This window comes from Chrysemys picta, chromosome 12 (genome assembly GCF_011386835.1).
Source record: "Chrysemys picta bellii isolate R12L10 chromosome 12, ASM1138683v2, whole genome shotgun sequence".
NCBI classification, from domain to species: Eukaryota; Metazoa; Chordata; order Testudines; family Emydidae; genus Chrysemys; species Chrysemys picta.
The window spans coordinates 41,802,142-41,822,501 of record NC_088802.1 but is presented as its reverse complement, the minus strand read 5'-3'; the positions used below and the strand labels follow the sequence as shown (position 1 = coordinate 41,822,501).

The 20,360-nt window shown below is 49.5% G+C and overlaps 1 protein-coding gene across 8 annotated transcripts in view; it reads right to left on the bottom strand.

Moving 5' to 3' along the window:
- The window catches only part of RNF157 (ring finger protein 157), an 83,200-nt gene that overhangs the window by 39,920 nt on the left and 22,920 nt on the right, over window positions 1-20,360 (bottom strand). For all 8 annotated transcript variants that reach the window (XM_065563415.1, XM_065563413.1, XM_065563418.1 and 5 more), the window contains exon 3: window positions 142-230. In XM_065563415.1, the coding sequence (XP_065419487.1) occupies window positions 142-230 (89 nt within the window). The remainder of the gene's footprint in view (window positions 1-141; window positions 231-20,360) is intronic.

Genomic DNA, 20,360 nt, shown 5'->3' with positions numbered 1-20,360 from the left:
CGGGACGTTATCTCATGGGTGAATTCATCAATGCTCAGCTGATGCAGGCACCTAACTGGTTAAGCCATTGGGATGCTGCAAGCTGGAGCAGGGTTCCCAGCCAGACCACGCGAACTCCCACCGCTGCAAACGGGAACTTACTTGACTAGGCGCAGCGTGTCCTTGCGGATGTTGATTAAACTCCTGAGTGTCTTCACCGGCTCCTGGGGGGGTGGGGCGGCGTAAGGAAACTGGGGTGAAAAGAGAGAACATTGAAACAGCTGATTTTTGTATCACCAGGGGCCGAGGCATCACCTAAGTAGAAATCATTCAGCCTGCAGCAGGCCTGGCTACCATCCCCTGGTCAGGAGTAAGTGCACGTGCCAAGTCAGAGGCCACAGATCTCATCTCTGCAACAGGACAGAGCCCCTTTCCCCGTATGGCCAACCCCAGCTTCAACAATCAGAATTCGGCCCCCCTCCTCCGCCAGTCATGAGATCGGCTTAGACGCCATGAGATTTGTACAAGAACAGTAACACGTGCTGGGGCTTTCTGTTTGCTTTTTGGTTGTTGAGACTTCCAGGGTCACGTTTTCCAGTTTTCGCCCTAGCCACAAGGCCCAGACACCGGCTTTGTCACTTTTACCCGGAAGCCGAGATTCGCAGCAACCCCCTGTAAGAACAGCACCACCGAGCACGAGACCGCTGACGAAATCGCCAGCACCGGCAGCACTCCTCCACGCAGGCCAGATCGTCCCACAGAAAGCTGTTCAGCCGCGGATGAACGGGACCCAGGACGACCCACTCCCTGACCCCAAGCAAAGCAGTGACCCAAGACTACCCCGAAATGTCCCCCCATCGTGTTAAGTGGGAATATAATCCCCAGACTCCTCCCACCCTGTGCCAAGCAGGGATCCAATACTAGCTCCACGCCACCCAGCCTGTGCAAAGTGGGGACCCAATCAATTCCCATGGCTCCACTGATGTCAAGGGAACTAGATTGAGTTGCCCCAGCTGAGAATCTGGCCCAGGGTGTCTGATCCTGACTCGGTGCAGAGCACCCACAATTCCCCCTGACTTCCACAAGGACGGCAGATGCTCAGTGCCTTGCAGGATCGGGGCCCTGGCTCAGTAATTCTCCCCTGGGGCTGCTTTTCGGAGCCATGCAGGTTTCAAGGTAAGCACGATGCCCGGCCCAGGGATCGAGGTTCCCTGCTGGGAAAGGCAGAGCAGGTTAGAAGCCGAAGCCTGCGCCGGCACCGTGACGAGCTGTTGCTCAGGAAGAGATGGTGCACGGGGCTATTCCCCGCTGCACAGCACTACCAACGGAGGAGCCTAGCAATGTCATATGGGCCTAGGTTCCAGCCGTGTCTCCAGTCTAGTGCAGAGAAAGGATCCCATTTGTGCCCACGGTGAAGCACAGGGCATGCCCTCGACTCACGCCACTGCATGGGGAGCGCATCCTTACGCTGGTGGTTTCAGCAGCTGCCTCTCTGCTTCCCTAGTCTCCTATGAAACAGACTGGGACTTCCCAGGCCTGATCCTGAACCCTGCCCAGTGGGACAGTGCAGTTTCCCACCACCCTGACACAGGGCTGGCACAGGACTTTCACCCAAAACATCCTCGGAATCGGCCTGATACCAAGGGTGCTATCAACTGAACTGCTGAGGCCCTTTTAGGGAGCAGCCACGGAGATGGGGAATTTGGGTGCACGAGTCCCCAGCATCCACACCTAGGGTCTCACCCAGAGATGCGCTGACTACTTGGAACTCTTACGGAAGCCCTGGGTCCAGCTACTCTGAGGACAAAGTCCTGGGTATGGATCCCAGCAGGATCCAGCCTGCATCAGGTCATCCTCCGAGTGTCCGCCGCACAGCAGACAAGGCTGCTCGTTTCCTGTGGCTGGACAGAGGCGGGTCAGGTCCCAGCGGCCCAGACCTCTCCAAAACGCCTGCAGCAGCATGTCGTGCGCTCGCCTGATGCGACACCCGGATCTGCGCGACAGCACTCAGCCCCCCAGCTCTGCAAGGCCGAGCCTGGGCTTGTTTTTACAAATCAGGTTAATTTTTCCCCATGCTCATGACAGTAAGTGACTGACAACACAGACCAGAGCCAGACAGCATGCGCAGGGGCAGTGTGCATGGTTCCCACGCACGGCTCCACCCGCCTAGCTGATAGAGTCCACCCTGCTCTGGATGTCGGTACCAAGTTGTAGGGTGGCTTTGGTTAAGGATTTTGATTGAAGCTACCAAATTCCTGGCAATGCACGTGCACGTTCTCCTTTCACACCGGCCCAGCCAGACCGGATGGGGGGATGGCCTTTCCTCCAGGCAGCCTGCCTGGCCTGGGAGAACAGAACCCTGACCATCTGCAAGGCCCAGGAGAGTAGCAGGGGGAGCGAGACCTCCATCACCACTCAACCTGCCTACCACGTTCTCACCAACTGGGGGCTTCAAGGCTGCACTGCAACATCATCTTGTGGCTAGAAGTCAGTGGGTTACTCGAGATTGACATGGGTGTAACAGATCAGAATCCAGCCAGAGTTCTCTCTCCTGAAAGTGACATTAAGGGCTGACAATCCAATGCCACTGCACCTTTGGGCATCCAATAATGGCCTATTTGTCTTTGGACTGATTGGGAAATTTCTCCCAGCCAGCAGGGCGATTGGAGCTCTCTGCTGAGAGTTAATGCTGAGGAGATGCTGTGGCTCTATTAGGACACTTACAGCATTCCAGAAAAATCCCCCTTTGGGTTGAAATTTCTCAGGCTTGTTCTCTGCCCGATGTTGTGAAGGCCAAGACTATAACAGGGTTCAAAAAAAAAAAAAAACCGAACTAGATAAGTTCATGGAAGATAGGTCCATCAATGGCTATTAGCCAGGATGGGCAGGGATGGTGTCCCTAGCCTCTGTTTGCCGGAAGCTGGGAATGGGCGACGGGATGGATCACTTGACGATTACCTGTTCTGTTCATTCCCTCTGGGGCACCTGGCACTGGCCACTGTCAGAAGACAGGACACTGGGCTAGATGGACCATTGGCCTGGCCCAGTAGGGCTGTTCTTATGGGAATGGAGTGCCTGGTAGGATTCCAGTCAGGAACCTAAACTATCTGGTAGGAGGGATTCAAGCGCTATCCAGGCTTTGGCAAACATTTCCGATGTGGCTGGAGGATTCTAAAAGGGGCCCGTGGGTATCGCTGGCCTCGGGGAGGGATACTTGCTTTGCTGTGTTTGGGCTGAGGAGTAAAGAAGTCAGACAGGGGTTTTACTGGGCTTTGGATCAGGCCCAGAGAATGAAATGACGTCTCCGTCCCAAGGCGGTTGTCACCCAAAGTTACCCAGGAATACGCACACCACGCCAGACTCTCTCAGTTACCCTGGCATAAATCCAGAGTAAAGGCCAAATCCTGGCCCCTGTGAGTTCACCAGTAGTTCTGTCTCTGATTCCACCTGGGTCAGAACTTGGCCCTAACTCCACTGACTTCAGAACTGCAGCTCCGAACGGACATCACGGGAACTGGCATTGCCACACGGCACGAACCTGCAACGGCTAGGATGGAACAATCAGAACAACCCAACAATCCATCCCACCCCTGACATCTCCCACTCCTCGGCAACGTTAATGGAGGATCGTGATCCCGCCAAAGAGCATCCCTGGAGTGCTTCCCATGCACGGCGCAGCTGGTTATGGCTGGCGTGGAAACTGCGGCATTGAGATTTTACATGCAAACCAGCCAGGTGGTTTGGTCGTAAGGTTCCATGAAGTGGGGTTTCTGCCTTTGATTTCCAGCTCCTTTGGATGGGGAGATAAAGCACCTTTGAGATCCTGTTCCCCCGGCTCTCCTCCCCGCCAGCCTTTTGCCGGAGTCTGTGTCCAGCATGCTAATGGTGGGTATTTTTAGACTGCTGATGCTGCAGAACACACTCCCTGATGAGGATCAGGGGGACAGAGCTCCGTCTCTGCCTGGCTGCTATGGAATGAATACAAATTTGCCCATTTAACCAGCTGCGCTCCCGAGATAGATGGGGAGGGATACTTGGTATCTCCGGGAGCCTCACTGAAAGGTGGCGACAAAGTACTCTCCCACCTCGGGAGGGCGTCTGACTCAGGAAGGGCCGGGGCCGCAGCATCCCGGAGTCACACAGGATCAATGCCTTGGGGATGGCAGGCACTGCAACCGTGTGTCGAGGTGACCTTGAGCGCACAAGCTGAGCGCTCAGGATGGCTGCCGTTCACAGGGGCAGGGCAGAGCCTTTAGGTCTGAGATCACCAGGGAGCGGCCACTGGGGTGGAAACGATGCCAGATGCGGAGGGGCTTAGAGATGCTAGAGTCTTGGCAGCCGGTTGCATTCTCCTGGGGCAGCTCTGCCATGCACTCCCCTGCGAGGTCCGCTCCTCCTCACCCCCCTTGGGGCACACGCAAGCCGCGAAAGGTGCAAGGGTTCCACAAGGCCATTGTCCGGCCCCGCTGCAGGACGTGCTGGATGCAGAGTTGGGCACATGCTGCACCATCCTCTGGGCGGCCACCCACCCCTGCGCAGCCCAGCAGCTCTGGAGAAGACTGTCTTATAGCACAATCTTCCCACAGCTTCTCCTAGCCAGGCCAGCAAAGTGTAATCAGAAAACAGATCAAGGGGGCAAAGCAGCATAAGCTGCACCACCCTGGCACGCAGTGAGGGCACACTAGGAGTGTAATTTACACTCATTTAGTATCCTGTGGGGGAGCAAAGCCAGGCTTTGCCCATAGCAAGGGCAGCTGCCAGTTAGCAGATCCTCCATGCATGGGCGAGCCATGCAGCTGTGACATTCCAATCTCATTTCCTGGGTGCTAACAGAGCGTGCGTTCGCTCTTTTGGTGTTTCCAATGTATCCTTTTCTCTCCAGCGAAGACAGATCTATGGCTGCAGACTCAGATATGCATCGAAACACCATAGACCAACGCTGGCGGGAGTCACAAACGGAACAGTTTGACTCAGGGATGCTCTTGGTGGTTTTGAAAGCATCGCGGACAGTTGTTCTGGGTTTATTTAAATTCATGGCTTAAAAAAAGAAATCTTTGGGAAAAAACAGGGCCCATTCTGATCACATCTGCTGGTGTAAATCAGGAGTAACTCCACTGTGAGAGCCGAATCAGCCCCCAGATAGTTCAAAGATTTGCACTATTAGTTGATCTCTCTCTCTGTGTCTCTCACACGCACTCTCTCCTTTGTTCTAGAAGACAGACAATGCCGTCTCCCATACTGCGAGTGGCTTTTACAAAGCTTTGTTTGTTCCGACTGTGAGGCTGTTCAAAAGGAAACCAGAGACCGCACGCCACATTCACCTTTCAGCTTCCATCAGCAACTGCACCACTAAACAGCAGGCAGGTACCTGTCGCAGACACGCACGGATGAAGCTGCTGAACACGCCGGCTGGGCCTGACGCTCCCTGCACTGCAATAGAAGTGCTATATTCAGGGTACACACATGCTTGGGAAAACACATGTGGGAGTGAACACACGTGGCTAGAGTTGCCTTTCTTGTTCTTTGCTAATTGTTACTCTATTGTGGCAGAGCTCAGAGGCCCCCATAAGGGAGGAGGGCTCCATAGTGCAGTGTATTGCACACACAAGAGAGAGTCACCGCCCCAGAGAGCTTCCAGTTGGATTAGTTTAATTCTTCTCAAGAACCATTTGCCAGTTCCAAACAGCGAGCGCCAGACTGCGAACTCCAGGGAGACTTTTCCAAGTGTACATTTGTTGGCACCCAACTCTCAATGCAAGTAAGTCAGTGGGAATCGGGCAAAACTCCCAGAAAACTGTGGGATCCCAAGCCCGAGAGCCGTGAAAGCTTTTCCTCTGCACAGACACGCTACCACCCCGGGAACGTTTAAAGTTGTGAATGGAATCAGCAGGGCATGATCTTCAAACGCCAACCCTGAGTAACGCTCCCAGTGCACAGGCCACGGTCCGGCAGACACTGAAAACAGCCTCCTTATTTGAAACGTTTTGGCGCCACCGAGTGGTAAAACTGCATTGTTACCTTAAGCCAGCCGCACAACAGCGGCAATCGGGCATGACGCCTTTTATAACTGGGACAGATAATTGGACAGATCCAGCTATGCTGGAAGCAGGCGTAACTCCAGCTGAAGTCAGTGGAGTTCCACCTTCTTCCACACAGTTTAACTGACTAAAGGGCTCTGACCCTCTACAGCAAGTCCAAGAGGACAGAAGATTTCTGGTGCAGAATTTGATTGAAGCTACGAAGCTCTAACGGGGCGGCCTTAGAAGGGACATTAGAGCTGTTTGGCAAACCTTGCTGGGATAGCAGGCTGCTGTTCCACAAGAATGAAGAGTCAGGCTTGGCCCAAAACTCAATTCTTGCTTCATTTAATGGGACACGTTCAAGGCTGGGAGATGGCAAATCAGAACCAAAACAAACCCTCTCCCCCGCAAAAAATGTTTTTCTATTCAAAACCATTCCTTGCTAACAAAGGATCCATCATGCCCTGGAATCCTCCAGAGGTGTAATCCAATGAAAGGGGGGTGCCTAAATGGAGGTCTCAGGTCCGGCAATGCTCCTTTCACCTCCTGGGTGGAGGGGTTCCAAATTTGATCATGCAATCATAGAAATACAGGGCTGGCCTGGACCTTGGGAAGTCACCCCCCGTGCTAAACCTAGACCATCCCTGACTGGTGTTTGTCCAACCTGTTCTTAAAAGCCTCCAATGAGGGGGATTCCACAGCATCTCTTGGAAGCCTATTCCAGAGCTTAACTTCCCTTAGAGTTAGAATGTTTTTCCTAATATCTAACCTAGACCTCCCTTGCTGCAGATTAAACCCATGACTCCTTGTTCTATATTCAGCAGACATGGAGAACAACTGATCCCTGTCCTCTTCAGAACAGCCTTTAACATACTTGAAGCTTGTTATCAAAGTCCCCCCTCACTCTTCTCTCCTCAAGATTAACCATGCCCAGTTTTTTAAAAAACTTTTCCTCATAGCTCAGGTTTTCTAAATCTTTTATCATTTCTGTTCCTCTCCTCTGGATTCTCTCTAATTTGTCCACATCTGTCCTAAAGCGTGGTGCCCAGAACTGGACAGAGGTCTCCAGCTGAGGCCTCACCAGTGCCCAGGACAGCAGCACAATTGCAACACTCCGGTTAACACACCCCAGAATGATATTAGCCTTTTTTTGCAACTGCATCACATTGTTCACTCATATTCAGTGTAAAAAAACCAGGAGTACTTGTGGCACTTTCGAGACTAACAAATTTATTGTAGCATAAGCTTTCGTGGACTAGAGCCCACTTCTTCGGATGCATATACAGTGTGATCCACTATCACCCCGGATCCTTTTCAGCAGTGTTACCACCTAGCCACTCACTTCCCATTTTGTAATTGTGCATTTGATTTCTCCTTCACACACACACACACACACACACACACACACTTTGCACTTATCTTTATTGAATTTCATCTTGTTGAATTCAGACCAATTCTCCAATTTGACACGGTTGTTTTGAATTTTAATCCTGTCCTCCAAACTGCTTGCACCCCCTTGCAGCTTGGTATCATCTGCAAATTTTATAAGCGTACTCCCCACTCCATTATCCAAGTCACTGATGAAGATAGTGAATAGTAGCAGACCCAGGACTGACCCCTGTGGGACCCCACTAGATACACCCGCCCAGTTTGACAGCAAACTGTTGATAACTACTCTTTGAAAAAACAACGAGGAGTCCTTGTGGCACCTTAGACACTAACAAATTTATTTGGGCATAAGCTTTCGTGGGCTAGAACCCACTTCATCAGATGCATGGAGTGGAAAATACAGTAGGCAGGTATAAATACACAGCACATGAGAAGATGGGAGTTGACTTACCAAGTGGGGGGTCAGTGCTAACGAGCCAATTCAATTAAAGTGGAAGTGGCCTATTCTCAACAGTTGACAAGAAGGGGTGAATACCAAGGGACGGGGGAGGGGGGGGAGGGGGGAAATCACTTCTGTAGTGCTAATGAGGCCAATGCAATCAAGGTGGCCCATTTCTAACAGTTGACAAGAAGGTGTGAGGTGTCAGCAGAGGGAAATGAGTTTTTCTAGTGACCCATCCACTCCCAGGCTTTATTCAGGCCTAATTTGATTACACCTGCACCGAAGAAGAATAGCCATAGAGGCATCATGAGAGAGAGCATAGTGTGTGCATCTCCTCTAACATGCTACAGCGACTCCAGAACAAGATGGCTTACACCAAAATCTGAAGGTGCAGTATACAAGAGTAAGTACTAAAATTTCACAGCTTGCATAACTCCACAGTCTCAATATCATCTGGGACTGCTTCTGGCCACACTTACAAAAGATTCCCACCAATGTAATGTCACTGATCTCCAGGAGTTTCCCCGATTGTCACCACAGTAACAAAGCAGAATCCAGTCCTTTAATCTGTTGCATTAAATCAGCTCTGTGCTAATTGCAGCTCTGTCTAGAGGTTGGGGTGATTGTTAGAGAACAGTTTTCTATAGGACGGGAAATGATTTGCCTCTGTAAGCTTGTTCCATTTTGCTGATCATAGGGAAGCGGAGACTTCAGATCTCGTCTGAGGTGATAAAGTGTCAGAACTCAGGCACTTAGCACAGACAGCCCATGAGCCAATGAGAGTGCAAGGCTCCCAGCCAATGACAAAGTCAGTAAACCTTTTTTTTTTTTTGAATCTCAGACATCTTCGCATTCCACCACCCCCGCCCTCCCCACACACACAGCCTTAAGGAGGCAAAAGGTTGCTGAGTCATTAACTTCAAGGTAATGAGCTTTTTAATGAGTCATGAGAACTAAATGGAAACCCTGCAGTATTGCTAATTTCATCTGGAACAAAACGCTAGAGAAGAGAGAAATTTGTGCCGCATGATTGCTGCCCCTGACTTCCCGGCTATTAATATAAACGTCTCTGGGCACCCTGGATGGAAAGAGCGCTCCGCAGTTAATTTAACAGCGCTGTTGGACAGCTGTTCAATTCTCTCACGGCTTGGCTTCAAGGAAATCCCGAGAGCTGCGCCGAAGCCACACTACACCTGACGCACACTACGTGATCTCTCAAAGCAGCAGTGGGTGTCTAAGTCAACAGAAACCCATTTCAACCCACGTTAGAAGCAGCATTGTTTAGAGTGGTTAAAGCACAGGTCCGGGAATCAGGAGAATAGCTGCATCTAGACTAGAGAAGTGAACCACTGGCAAGTGAACCAGTGGGACAGTACTGGTGCAGGTCAGCCCAGTATGGCCGCACTGGGGATGCTATTTCAAATGCAGTTTGTACTCTGCATCTATTACTACAGCCACGCAGATCTCTAATTACCTGCACGGCTCCCAACATTTTGATTTTGATGCCACTTCATTTTCTAGCGGAAAACTGCTCTGCCCAAAATTTTCTGGCCAGCTCTAATAATGATCAAGTTTTTTTAAAAGGCCGTGTGCAGTGTAAGTTAACAGCACACTGAACTAGCTCCTGGGTCTAGCATCAGATAGAAGCTGAACTAGACCCGGTTGGAAAGTAGTGGGCTTTCCTCCAGAAGATTTTGATCATTTGTCAATGTTTTCCCCAGAAAATCCTGGATTTTTCAGAGAAGTATAAAAAACCAGAATATCAACGTTTTCCAGAGAGCAGTCACTTGTCACACAGAAAAGTGTGTTCAGTCAAAAACCCAAGTTTCCATAAAAAAAAAAAAAAATTTCAAGGAAGATTTTTGACAAGCCCTTATTAGAACCACTTGACTGTGTTTCACAGGCCCTATACTGCTAACAGCTAATGAAGGATCTCCTTTAACTCAAGTGGAAAGGGCCTGTCCTTTGGGAGTGGGACCGCCGTTCTACCCCTTGCATCACTATGAAGTTCCAAGTGGTCATGAGATGCAGCACAGGGCAACAGAGAATACCAGCATTACCATGGATTTGTTACACAAAGCAATTTCTTTTTCAAATGAGAGAGGGGACCTTAGACTTGTTTTCCTTTTTGATAAAGAGCATTTCTTCTCGTGCTCCCCAATCTATTGGGGCTCGTGTCCTAACAGCAGGCAGCTCTGATTATTTAATGAGTTTGGTTGTGTGGTATCATAATTAGTCAGCACATCGAAATAACAGAGCTGCGACTTTCGAGACAAACATCAACGTTTGTAACATCTGAAAAGCCGACCCAGCGCTAGACAAAGCTGTGAACTTTCAGAGTCTGGAAGCAGTTGTCAGTTTTACTCTGAGGACATGGTAGCTAAATACAGCCTTCTCGTAATAACAAGCACGTGGGTGATCAGGACAGGAACCAAGCGTGTGACTGGGGTTGTACACTTGGTTTCAACGCCTTCATGAGCAGTCCTTGAGGAAACTCCTCTCTAGCCCTGGTTCAGGGTAGGCACTTCAGCAAAACCTGCCTGGTGCAATGTGATCATGGCCCATAGAGCAAATCCTAGAGTAACTCCATTTGCTTTGTGTGGTCTGCATTCCCTACTTTGTACAGCATGCCTTTCGTAAAGACTGATTCACCAACACCTGAGAGAGCCTGTTACAGTTCTAATGCCGTCAAGACAGCTTTCTAAACAAATACGAGCTGCCACATCTGCCTGACATAGTTACTCAAATAATGCCAGGGCCTATTAGCTGTAGAGTCAGGCACAAGCCCCAGAACGCAGCTCTGGATCCGAACTCCTCCAACATACAGGTGTGTTTGGAACTGAGGAGCAGGTTAGCAGGTCTCTGGAGAGTCACCTTTCCTCCAGGGTGGTTGCTAATGCAGTTCCCCGGGATGGTCTCAGCAGGGCCTTTGTCACACACAGTTTCTTTGCCCCTCAGATATTCATTAGTAATTAGCTTCATTGGCAGGGAAGCTTTTGACCAGCGCGGGTATAGTAGCCCCCGAAATCCACAGGAGCTTCCTGCAGGAACAGTCACGGCATTTAAGGAGCTGTTGAAACATCTTTATAGAAGATGAACCTGTTCTTCAGAGACAATCGCTCACATGAGCACACCTGTTCTGTGCATCTCTCCCAATCTCTTTTACTGCTGAGGATGTTTAACGGGGGCCAATGTCAATGCTTAACCACTCCCATCCCCTTCATTTCAGTGGGAATTGTGCATGCTCAGCCTCTCTCAGGACATGATACATCTCCCTCAACCGAACAGCAGAAAACCTGCCCCATGATGAATGATTCCAGGCCACAGGGCTGGTTTCAGCCCCTCGCTTCATTGACTTGAAAGAGGTCCTGTGTGCCTGCCAAGGTGTGCTGTGAACACGCCAACTCTGGAGGATGGGGTCACATTCAAACATAGACACACACAGACACTGAGTTGGTAGCCAAGAGAGATGGGCCCAACCAGGCTACAAAGTCTGGATCGATGTTCAGATTCTGAAGCTCCCCACACCAAATTCAGGGGGATTTAGAGCAGGAGATTTGGTTTTGACCCGTTGTACAAAGAGGGGACTGAGAAAATTTGGATCAGGGTTTGGATTCTGGAAAAATCCACAGAGCTCGGGGGAGTTTGGAGCATCCCCAAACCCTACCTTTCTGAGAATGTAGTAAAGGAGGCTGCTGTGTATTCTGTAGCTGGAAGGAGACAGCTTACTGAACTCCAGTCCCTGATACGAGCCCAATTGCATTTGAACAGTGTAAATCTAAGAAACCCTCCCAGGATCAGATCCAAAACAGGATAAGATCCACGCTGCATACACAGTACTGAAACTCATGCACTGAAAAATCCTGAGATAGCTAAACAAAAAAAAAGAGACTTTTTTAAAATAAAATTTGAGTCCTTTTTATTGCCATCTGGTTTCTGACCCATTAGGGCATACCCACTTCATTGTCACACCTTTCTCTGACAGCAGGAGGGCCAGACACTTTTGGGGTTTTTTTTAAATGAAAGCTGAAATTCTCACATAAATCACCTGACTCCTGCAGCCGGACCTTTAAGAAAAGCACCAAATAGTTGGCAACACTGCAGAGTGGGCAAGCTTGGGAGTAAATATCCGCCTTCTTCATGCAAGAGATCCAGAGAGAACTCGAAAAGGGCAGAAGTGGCCATCAGAACTTCCGTGTTCATTCTACACTGGGCCTGGGACAGACATTTTAGGTCAAGCGAAGTGACAGGGAAGGAGACAGCGCTTCTCACTTTCCTAACAAATGAGGCTTCCTGAACTGGTGTCCATGTAACCCAGCGCCCGGATCCATTCACACAGAGTCCAGGACTCCATGCCTTGAAACTATGTAGCTAAGGAGCCTGGAGACGCTCTACAGCGCCATAAATTGCCAGTCTGCAGCCATACAGGGTCCTGTAATGCTCCCAAGCACTGCTCTAAACCCTGGGTAATCCCAGGGAGTAATTTTATATCAAAGGTAAGACTGTCCCTGCCTGAACCCAAAGGAGTCCACACTGACACCCCCGATCCCACCCCTACTCCACAGCTCCAGTCCTGCCACTGTATTATTACTGCCCTGTTCTGAAGACACGTCCCCTTACACCTCGGAATAGCCGTGTCCCATACAAACAGAAAGGACAGTCCCTCTTGCAGCCTGGATGGCAGTCAGCTCCTACAGAAGGAGGAAGAAAAGCCCACTTGTCGAGACACACAGAGCCAGAAGCTGGGGGAAGGGATAGCTCAGTGGTTTGAGCATTGGCCTGCTAAACGCAAGGTTGTGAGTTCAGCCCTTGAGGGGGCCACTTAGGGATCTGGGGCAAAATCAGTACTTGGTCCTGCTAGTGAAGGCAGGGGGCTGGATTCAATAACCTCCAGCTCTAGGAGACAGGATATCTCCATTAATTTATTTATTTATAATTTAGCTCTGAAGTCAGTGGAGTTATTATTCCGACCTACATCCAAGTACCAGCAGAATATGGCCAGCTAAACTTCAGTTACAGCCCAGCACCTACTTCTGTGCTGACGGACAGTAACACCATCTCTACAGCCCTTTCTGCCCTCCCCCAAACGGCCCGTGTTTATTACACGCTACAGTCTGTTGCAGGGACCAAGCACTGGAAATTGGTATTGATCTCCCATCCCAGCAAGAAGCATTAAGGGGCCTGTTGTACAAAGTTACCATGGGGATGTGGAAAAGCAGAAGGGAAGGGCTAAATTCACCCCTAGCAGGAAAGACCAGGTCTTTGGTACCGCGTACAAGCAGCCACAGCCCTGCAAGGACACAGGTGGGGACACAATGGCTACGGTCTTCTAGCATCCACAGACACCAGTGGGAATGGAGGGCACTCAGCACTTGTCAGGAGACACTCGGCATCTTGCAGGTTAGACCCTACATCCCTATCCAGTGTAGGCCATGGCTTGTCAAATGGTTTAGAGGACAGTCTGGCTTGGTCTAAGCTGGCCACGCATGCCATGGGAGTACGAACAGTGCTTCAAGGACAGTAGGTTTAATATCCGTTCAGCTAGTGTATAGTTTCATGACCTGCACACACCACTTGAGAGGCCTCAGCTGACAACTGCCCTCCACCTAAGGTGACCAGATGTCCCAATTTTATAGGGACAGTCACGATTTTTGCGTCTCTCTCTTATATAGGCTCCTATTACCTCCCACCCCCTGTCCTGATTTTTCACACAGGTCACCCTACCTCCACCTCACTCGTAACAAATCTCCTTAATAACAAGAAACAGCATCTTTTGATCACCTGGCCAGAAATGTACCTAACTTGCCCTGTTAGAGGAAGACAACCACAGTAGCCCAGCAAGCTACCAAAAGGCAAATTCTGTAGTAGCCCAAGTGTAACAGGCTGGCAGACTGTCTGTGGACACAGCACAGCTGTGCACGGGCTGGCCTCCCCCAGCTAGCGCTGGGTAATGACAGCAGAGAAGACAGGGCAGTGCAGGCTGGAGAGTGGAGGACATTACGTACCCAGAGCCTGTGCTGGGCTGGTACTGCCCACGCTGCGTTGCCTTCACTGCTAGCCGGATTCAAACTCACTCGGTCAGGCTAGCGCTTGCCCAGCTTTTGCTACATAGACGGACCCTAACACTCGCGCGTCACACTATTTAGCTTAACAAAGAGCAAGTTAAGGAGTGACTTGAGTACAGTCCATATCATCTACATAGGGAACAAATATTTAATAATGGGCTCTTCAATCCAGCAGAGGAGGGTCTAACACAAGTTGACACACAGCAAGTTCAGACGGGAAATGAGGCATAAATGTTTTAACAGTGAGAGTAATTAACCACTAGACCAATTTACCAAAGGGGGGGGTGGATTCTCCATCACTGACAATTTTTAAATCAAGACTAGATGTTTTGCTAAAAGACACGCCCCAGGAATTTGGGGGAAGTTCTCTGGTCTGTGCTGTACAGGTCAGCCTAGATGATCTCAGTGGTCCCTTCTGGCCTTAGAATCTATGACTCTGCTTAGGGGTGCAGTGCTCCTCTCCAGAGCCATCCTGATGTTGGTGCAGAGGGCCCTGCAAAGAACTACTGCTATCTAGCCAGGGACCTGGAATGCCGGCATCACTGTAGCATCCCAGAGTCTCCAAGTCATTCATGGATTTTATTCTCACACCACCCTGTGCGAGACGGACATGTTATTCCCATTTTACAGATGAAGAACTGAGGCACCAGGTGGATGAACTGACTTGCCGGAAGTTCCGCAGGGAGTCTGTGGCAGAGCCAGGGATCAAACGCAGGTCTCCCAAATCCCAGTCCAGGCCCTATCCAACCTCTTCCCTGCTGAATCGTTCGCTGATGAATCTTGTTAACCGCAGTCAGGACATGAGAGGGTTAGAATCTCTCTCTAGATAGGCACTAAGGTTATGGACAGAGAGGCCATGCATGGAAAAGTTTAGGCTGAGTTTTATCTAGTGGTGTTGATGAGTTCCCAAAAAAGCCAAACCCCTAGAAATGGGGGAGAATTGGACCATATACAGAGTGGGCATATTCTGTTCAGAGGAGGGTGCTTACTCCAAGACTACCTGATCCGCAGGTAGAACAGTGATCTGCAGGATTTCTTGCACTGGATTCAAAGTGGATAGCCGTGAGGTAAGATCCATCAAACGTTAAGAACTGCTCGTATTGGCACACAGAACGCCTGGGCACAGAGACAGGTGACAACTTGCCACGCCACGCACAGCTGTAAGGACAGAGCTTGGATGGTTAGCGCTGCCGATGGGACCCATGCAAAGCCACTGAGAAGAGAAAACCGACCATCTGAAACCCTCGGGCAGCGCCGAGGCAAAACGCTGCAACGAGCGAGGCGCTGACAAATGACACCAAGTGGGCTTTTTTGTAGGCGAGTGAGCAATTATCTGGCCCGAATTTCCTGCTGGCAAGAATGGTCTGATTAGCAAGTACGTAAACAGAGGGCATGCATGAACACAAATGGTAAAGCAATGCCTGGCAGATGGCAGCTGTCCCAGGATTTTCTTTACGTCTTCAATGCAGAGAGAAAGCGAGAGCTGCATTCTCCAAGCAGGGAAGCACATTTCCAGTCTTGATTAGCTTCCGTCTCCCGTCCAGGAGTCATCGTGCGCTATTGGGCCAGTGCAGTCAGGCACAGTCCACATCACAAAAAGGAGAAAACGGGAACCAATGTCACATATAGAATTGGAGTGAGAGAAAGCTGCTGTGATGTTGTTTTCTAGCATTGGCACGTTTCCACTGCAATTGAAGATGCGACTGCAGCACGTGTAGACATACCCAAGCTGGCTCGAATCACAATAGCTGTGAGTATTATGGGATGTAACAAGCCCTTGTGCATGGGCTCTACAAGGGACCCTGGGTATATATTTGAGTAGCTAGCCCGTGCTGCCACAGCTTCATGGCTGTCATTCAAGCCAACTAGATCAAAGCTAGATCAGGTGTGTCTACACGTGCTGCAGTCACACCTCTGATTGCAGTGTAGACATACCCTTGCATATATTGGGAACATGCAGAATAGACAGAGCCGTGATAAAGGGTTAAAGTCCCATCTCAACTGAGCTGGACCTGAGCCACAAAATTCAGCTCTGGTTGTGAAATCTCTGTGATTCCAGGGGTGTTCAGGTCAACCCATTGTAGGAGTCAGTTGCCAGCAAAGTTCAGATCTGGAGCGGGCTTTGGTTTGGGCCGATCTCTGCAAGTTATATTGTTCTCTCCTATGTATTGTGAGATGGAGTCGCCATTCTCCCAGCTGAAGGGCTAATGCTAAAGAGAAGCGGACAGTGATTTGTCCAGCAATTGTGAATTTCAGAGGCATTCTTCAGAACAGGAAGGATGCTAGCACTTTGGAGTGGATGAAATGAGGAAGTTTTGTGGAAGAGTTGCTTTGTGAAAGTGTTCGCAGTTTCACACCCAGAACAGTTGGACTTTTCATGAAATTTTACATCCTGCATTTGCATGTCAAATATTTGCATCTTTTCAGAGGGTTTTTTAAATTATTATTTTCAAAGCCACTTCTGCTAACGAGAGCACAACTTCGCTCAAAACTTTGCCTATTTTTATTTTATTTTTTGGTCCCAGAAATAGCCTCCTGAAACAGGCGACCATCAAAGAAAAATCATACAAAACCTTCAATAAATGTTTTGCATGTACAAAAATAGACCCGTTTCTGATTCTGCAGTGAAACGCAGACACAGGCACATTTTGACTGGTCTCAGTTTTACTGCAAAACTGTTGCACATCTCCATTAACAATATATTTCCTATTTTGCACACGTGATCTCTGCCTCCTTAGATTTCCAGTTCAGCGCTTTCTTAGACTATAGTTAATTACAGTAAGACCTCATTGACTGATCTCAACTTCCCTATCACTCTATTGGCTAATGACAAGACTAGCAAAGCACCAACTACATGGGGTCAGGTTGGCAAAGAGCTTGGGGTATTTCGCCTTCCTCTGCAGCATGAGAAATGGGTCACTTGCAGGTTTAAACTAAAGTAAATGGTGGATTCTCTGTAACTTGAAGTATTTAAATCAAGATTTGAGGACTTCAGTAACTCAGCCAGAGGTTATGGAGCTATTACAAGAGTGAATGTGTGTGGTTCTGTGGCCTGCGATTTCCAGGTCAGATTAGATCAGTGATTCTCAACCTATTTACAAGTGTGGGCCGCACATGCAGCACTCTGTGTGTTATGTGAGCCACAGCCACACAATATATATACTGCCTGAGGGGGTCACATGGGCCGCAGCTGTGCGCTGATTGGGCCACAGGTTGAGAAGCACTGGACTAGATGATCATGATGGTCCTTTCTGGCCTTAAAGTCTCAGCAGGCTGCCGAAAAGGCACCTCCTTCCCTATCCATCTCTCTCTCTGGCTCGTGGGCCAGGCTGAGCCCTGCTGTAACTCCACTGTATTCCGCAGAGGGGCAATAAGGATGGCAGCAAACAGCCCATTCAGCTTTTCACCTTTCCCCACCCAACCCCTAGCTTGGCAAGGCTGCTGGCTTCAATGGGTTCATCTGGTCGACAGCGTGGTGGTGGCTGGGTCTGCGTACATATCCACACCTGGCTTCCCACCACCTATGTCTCCCCCTCCTGGCCCTACAGTAAAGCCTATAGGGCCACAGTCAAAGCAGATGCCTCCATGCAGTGCACAAGGTAGGCATTTGTTATGACCCTGGGTATTTCTCCAAGAACCCCAAGTACGTTCACTTACCATTTAAAGAGCAACTATTGTCCCCCAATTTCCTCCCCTGACATTGGTTTGTCCCCACTAACATCCAACCTAGAGATTCTTCTGTGCCCTCCGCTCCTCCCACTGTAGGCCAGCGTGACAACTCACCTTTGGTTTACTCCCTCCGTAAAGCACATAACAACACACACACCCCCCGCAACACTGCCCACAATGAATGTCTCCCAAGTCCGGCAGGCTCCCAACAGCGGCTGACATTTAACGCTCTGCTGAGCTCACCGGCAACGCGGCAAACTCCAGCTTCCGAGAGGATCCCAGACACTTCATGGCTGTTCTTTAAATAAATAAATCCAGACACACAGAACCAAAGGAAAGAAGGCGGCAGGGGGAGCAAAAGCTTGTCTAGACTAATCTGCATCAAGTTGTCAGGCTTCTTTGTTAGCCTCCTTCCTGCTTCCATGTTAAGGATGAGCTATTTATCCTGTCAGTATTGGAAAGAGTTCATGAGCGTCCGACAGATACTGCTTAACACCTTGGCTTCTGCTCGCCCAAACCTGAATCCAAAGTCCAATTCGCATAGGTCAGGATTTAGATATCAGCCACGTCTGCCACAGTGCTGCCAGGACACAGGTGGGGAGGTGATGTCTGGATTTCTACGGTAAGCCGGTCCAGGGAAGGAATTTGTAAAGCCTTAAGGGGAAGGCTGCAGGAATGCACTCCGCGCCTGGCTTTCTTGGGTGGCGTGGAGCACGTTCAACGGCAAAATGGCAGAGCTGCTCAATGATGGTCGGCAATACCATTGGGCGCACACCATCGTAGTGAACCGAACAAGCAACAGTCCTCGTGGTCATTGGATGGACTGCGGGTTTCACGGACAAAGGAACTCTGCGATGCCGCCTCCCCAGACCTTTCAGGATCCAGTTCAAAACCACCCTCCCTGTTTTTAAAACCCTTGTTCAGTCCTAGCTGTCTCAGGAGTCTCCTCACCCTAACCTCCACGGGCCTCCCAATTACCGACGCCCCTAGGGAAATATTATCGACCCCATGGTGCAGATGGGGGATTAAATGACTGGCCCAAGGTCACACTGGAAGTTTGTGGCTGAGACACAGAATCAAACCCATCTCCAAAACCCAGCTACGAGCCCTGCCTCTCACATGCCTTGCTTCTCTCCCAGTCCCACCACCCAGTCTCGCCATGCTCTGGGTCTGCCTACACAGCAAACGCTGAGCATGGGCTAGTCTACCTGCGCTAGCTTGAATCCAGCTAGTCTGGGTAACAATAGCAACGAAGACAGCTCAGCACAGGCAGTACAAGCCCAACATAGACCTGGTATGGACTTGGCTTGCCAGCCTATTCTGAAGCTCACACTGCGATGGCGGAGTTGCTACTATTACCCGCGCTAGCTGGATTCAAGCTAGTTCAGACACAGCTTTGGCTGTGTAGACAGACTCTCCGTGCAGGACCCTTCTTCTCTGAATCTCCTGCTACCAGGAAGTGCCTTCCTGTATTGCTCCATCTGATTTCAAAATCCCACCTCAGAGCATCTCTTTTCCTTCTGCTCCTGCTCTGAGGCTGTAACTATTCATTCAGAAGAGCTCTGCAAAGAGTTTGGGGAGACAATACTCTGTACACTGAGAAAGTCCTACCGAAGAACTCTCTGACCCTAAGAGCGGAAAGAACCAAATTCACTGACCCGAACATCCCACACAACCTCACGGAAGTTCACACCTAACGTCAAACTAGCTAGTAGCTCTAGAATGGGCCAAACCAGAACCCCAGCTCCAATCACATGAAACCTTGGAGAAACGCAGCTCTAAAGCAACGCTCTGCAGCTCAGGCCCATCATTAATTAAGAGCAAACAATGTCATTTCTTTAGTTGGAAATGCAGCATTAATTCTTTCCAAGCTGTTTGTTTACCCTCTCAGATGCTGTAAAGGCTATCTGATGTCAGGGTCCCTGCTAGAAGGAAGCATGCATGGTGGGCAGTTTATAGGCTTTTACTGTAATCAGGAGGCTCTCTCGCAATCACTGCTGGAGGAAAAAAAATACACTGGGATTAAGGCTGAATTTTCATTCTTATGTGGGAGGGAAGGGGTTTAGCTGTGGGACTCCCACTGATTTTAATAGACAGCTAAATCCTCGTGCAGCCCTTAACTCCCTCGGTGCTGCATGGCACTGGTATCCCGATACTTCAAAGTGATGGAGCGAAGCATCACAGGAGTGCTTTCCCTCCTCCAAATAGCAGGCAAGCAAAGTCTTTCCAACCCATAATTATTTTGTTAAGTGCTTATATGAAAATAGACAGTACTGTAAGCTATCTGGGTCTGGGGCTCTTTGTTTCGTGTTTGTACAGCACCTAGCACAGTGGGGTCCTGGGCTACGACTAGAGCACCTGGGTGCTATGATAATACAAACAACAAATAAATAAATAATAATACGGCACCCAATGCAAAGAACCCAAATATCTGACAAACATTTGCAGCTCGAATTGTGAGAGCCATGTAGTCTTTTAAATGCGTGTTTATCTTTATAAATCAAAAGCTTCAGCGCTCTTTAAGCAGAATAAAAAACAAGGAATTACTACCCAGTATTCACAAGCAGGCCAACCACAACAAACCAGTCCTGGCAGGCCACCATTCATGAGTTTCTCTTCCACTTACCGAATGTGTAAGCAATGGAACAAACATCTCAAGGCTCAGATCCACCTTTCATTTTCGTGCATTCAAAACAGTAAGAAAGAGGAAACTTTGTGGCTTTATAAATTCTGAATATTATTTTAACGGAAAGCATCTTAGCACAGCTTCTCCATTCACTCGCACAGAGCGTACTG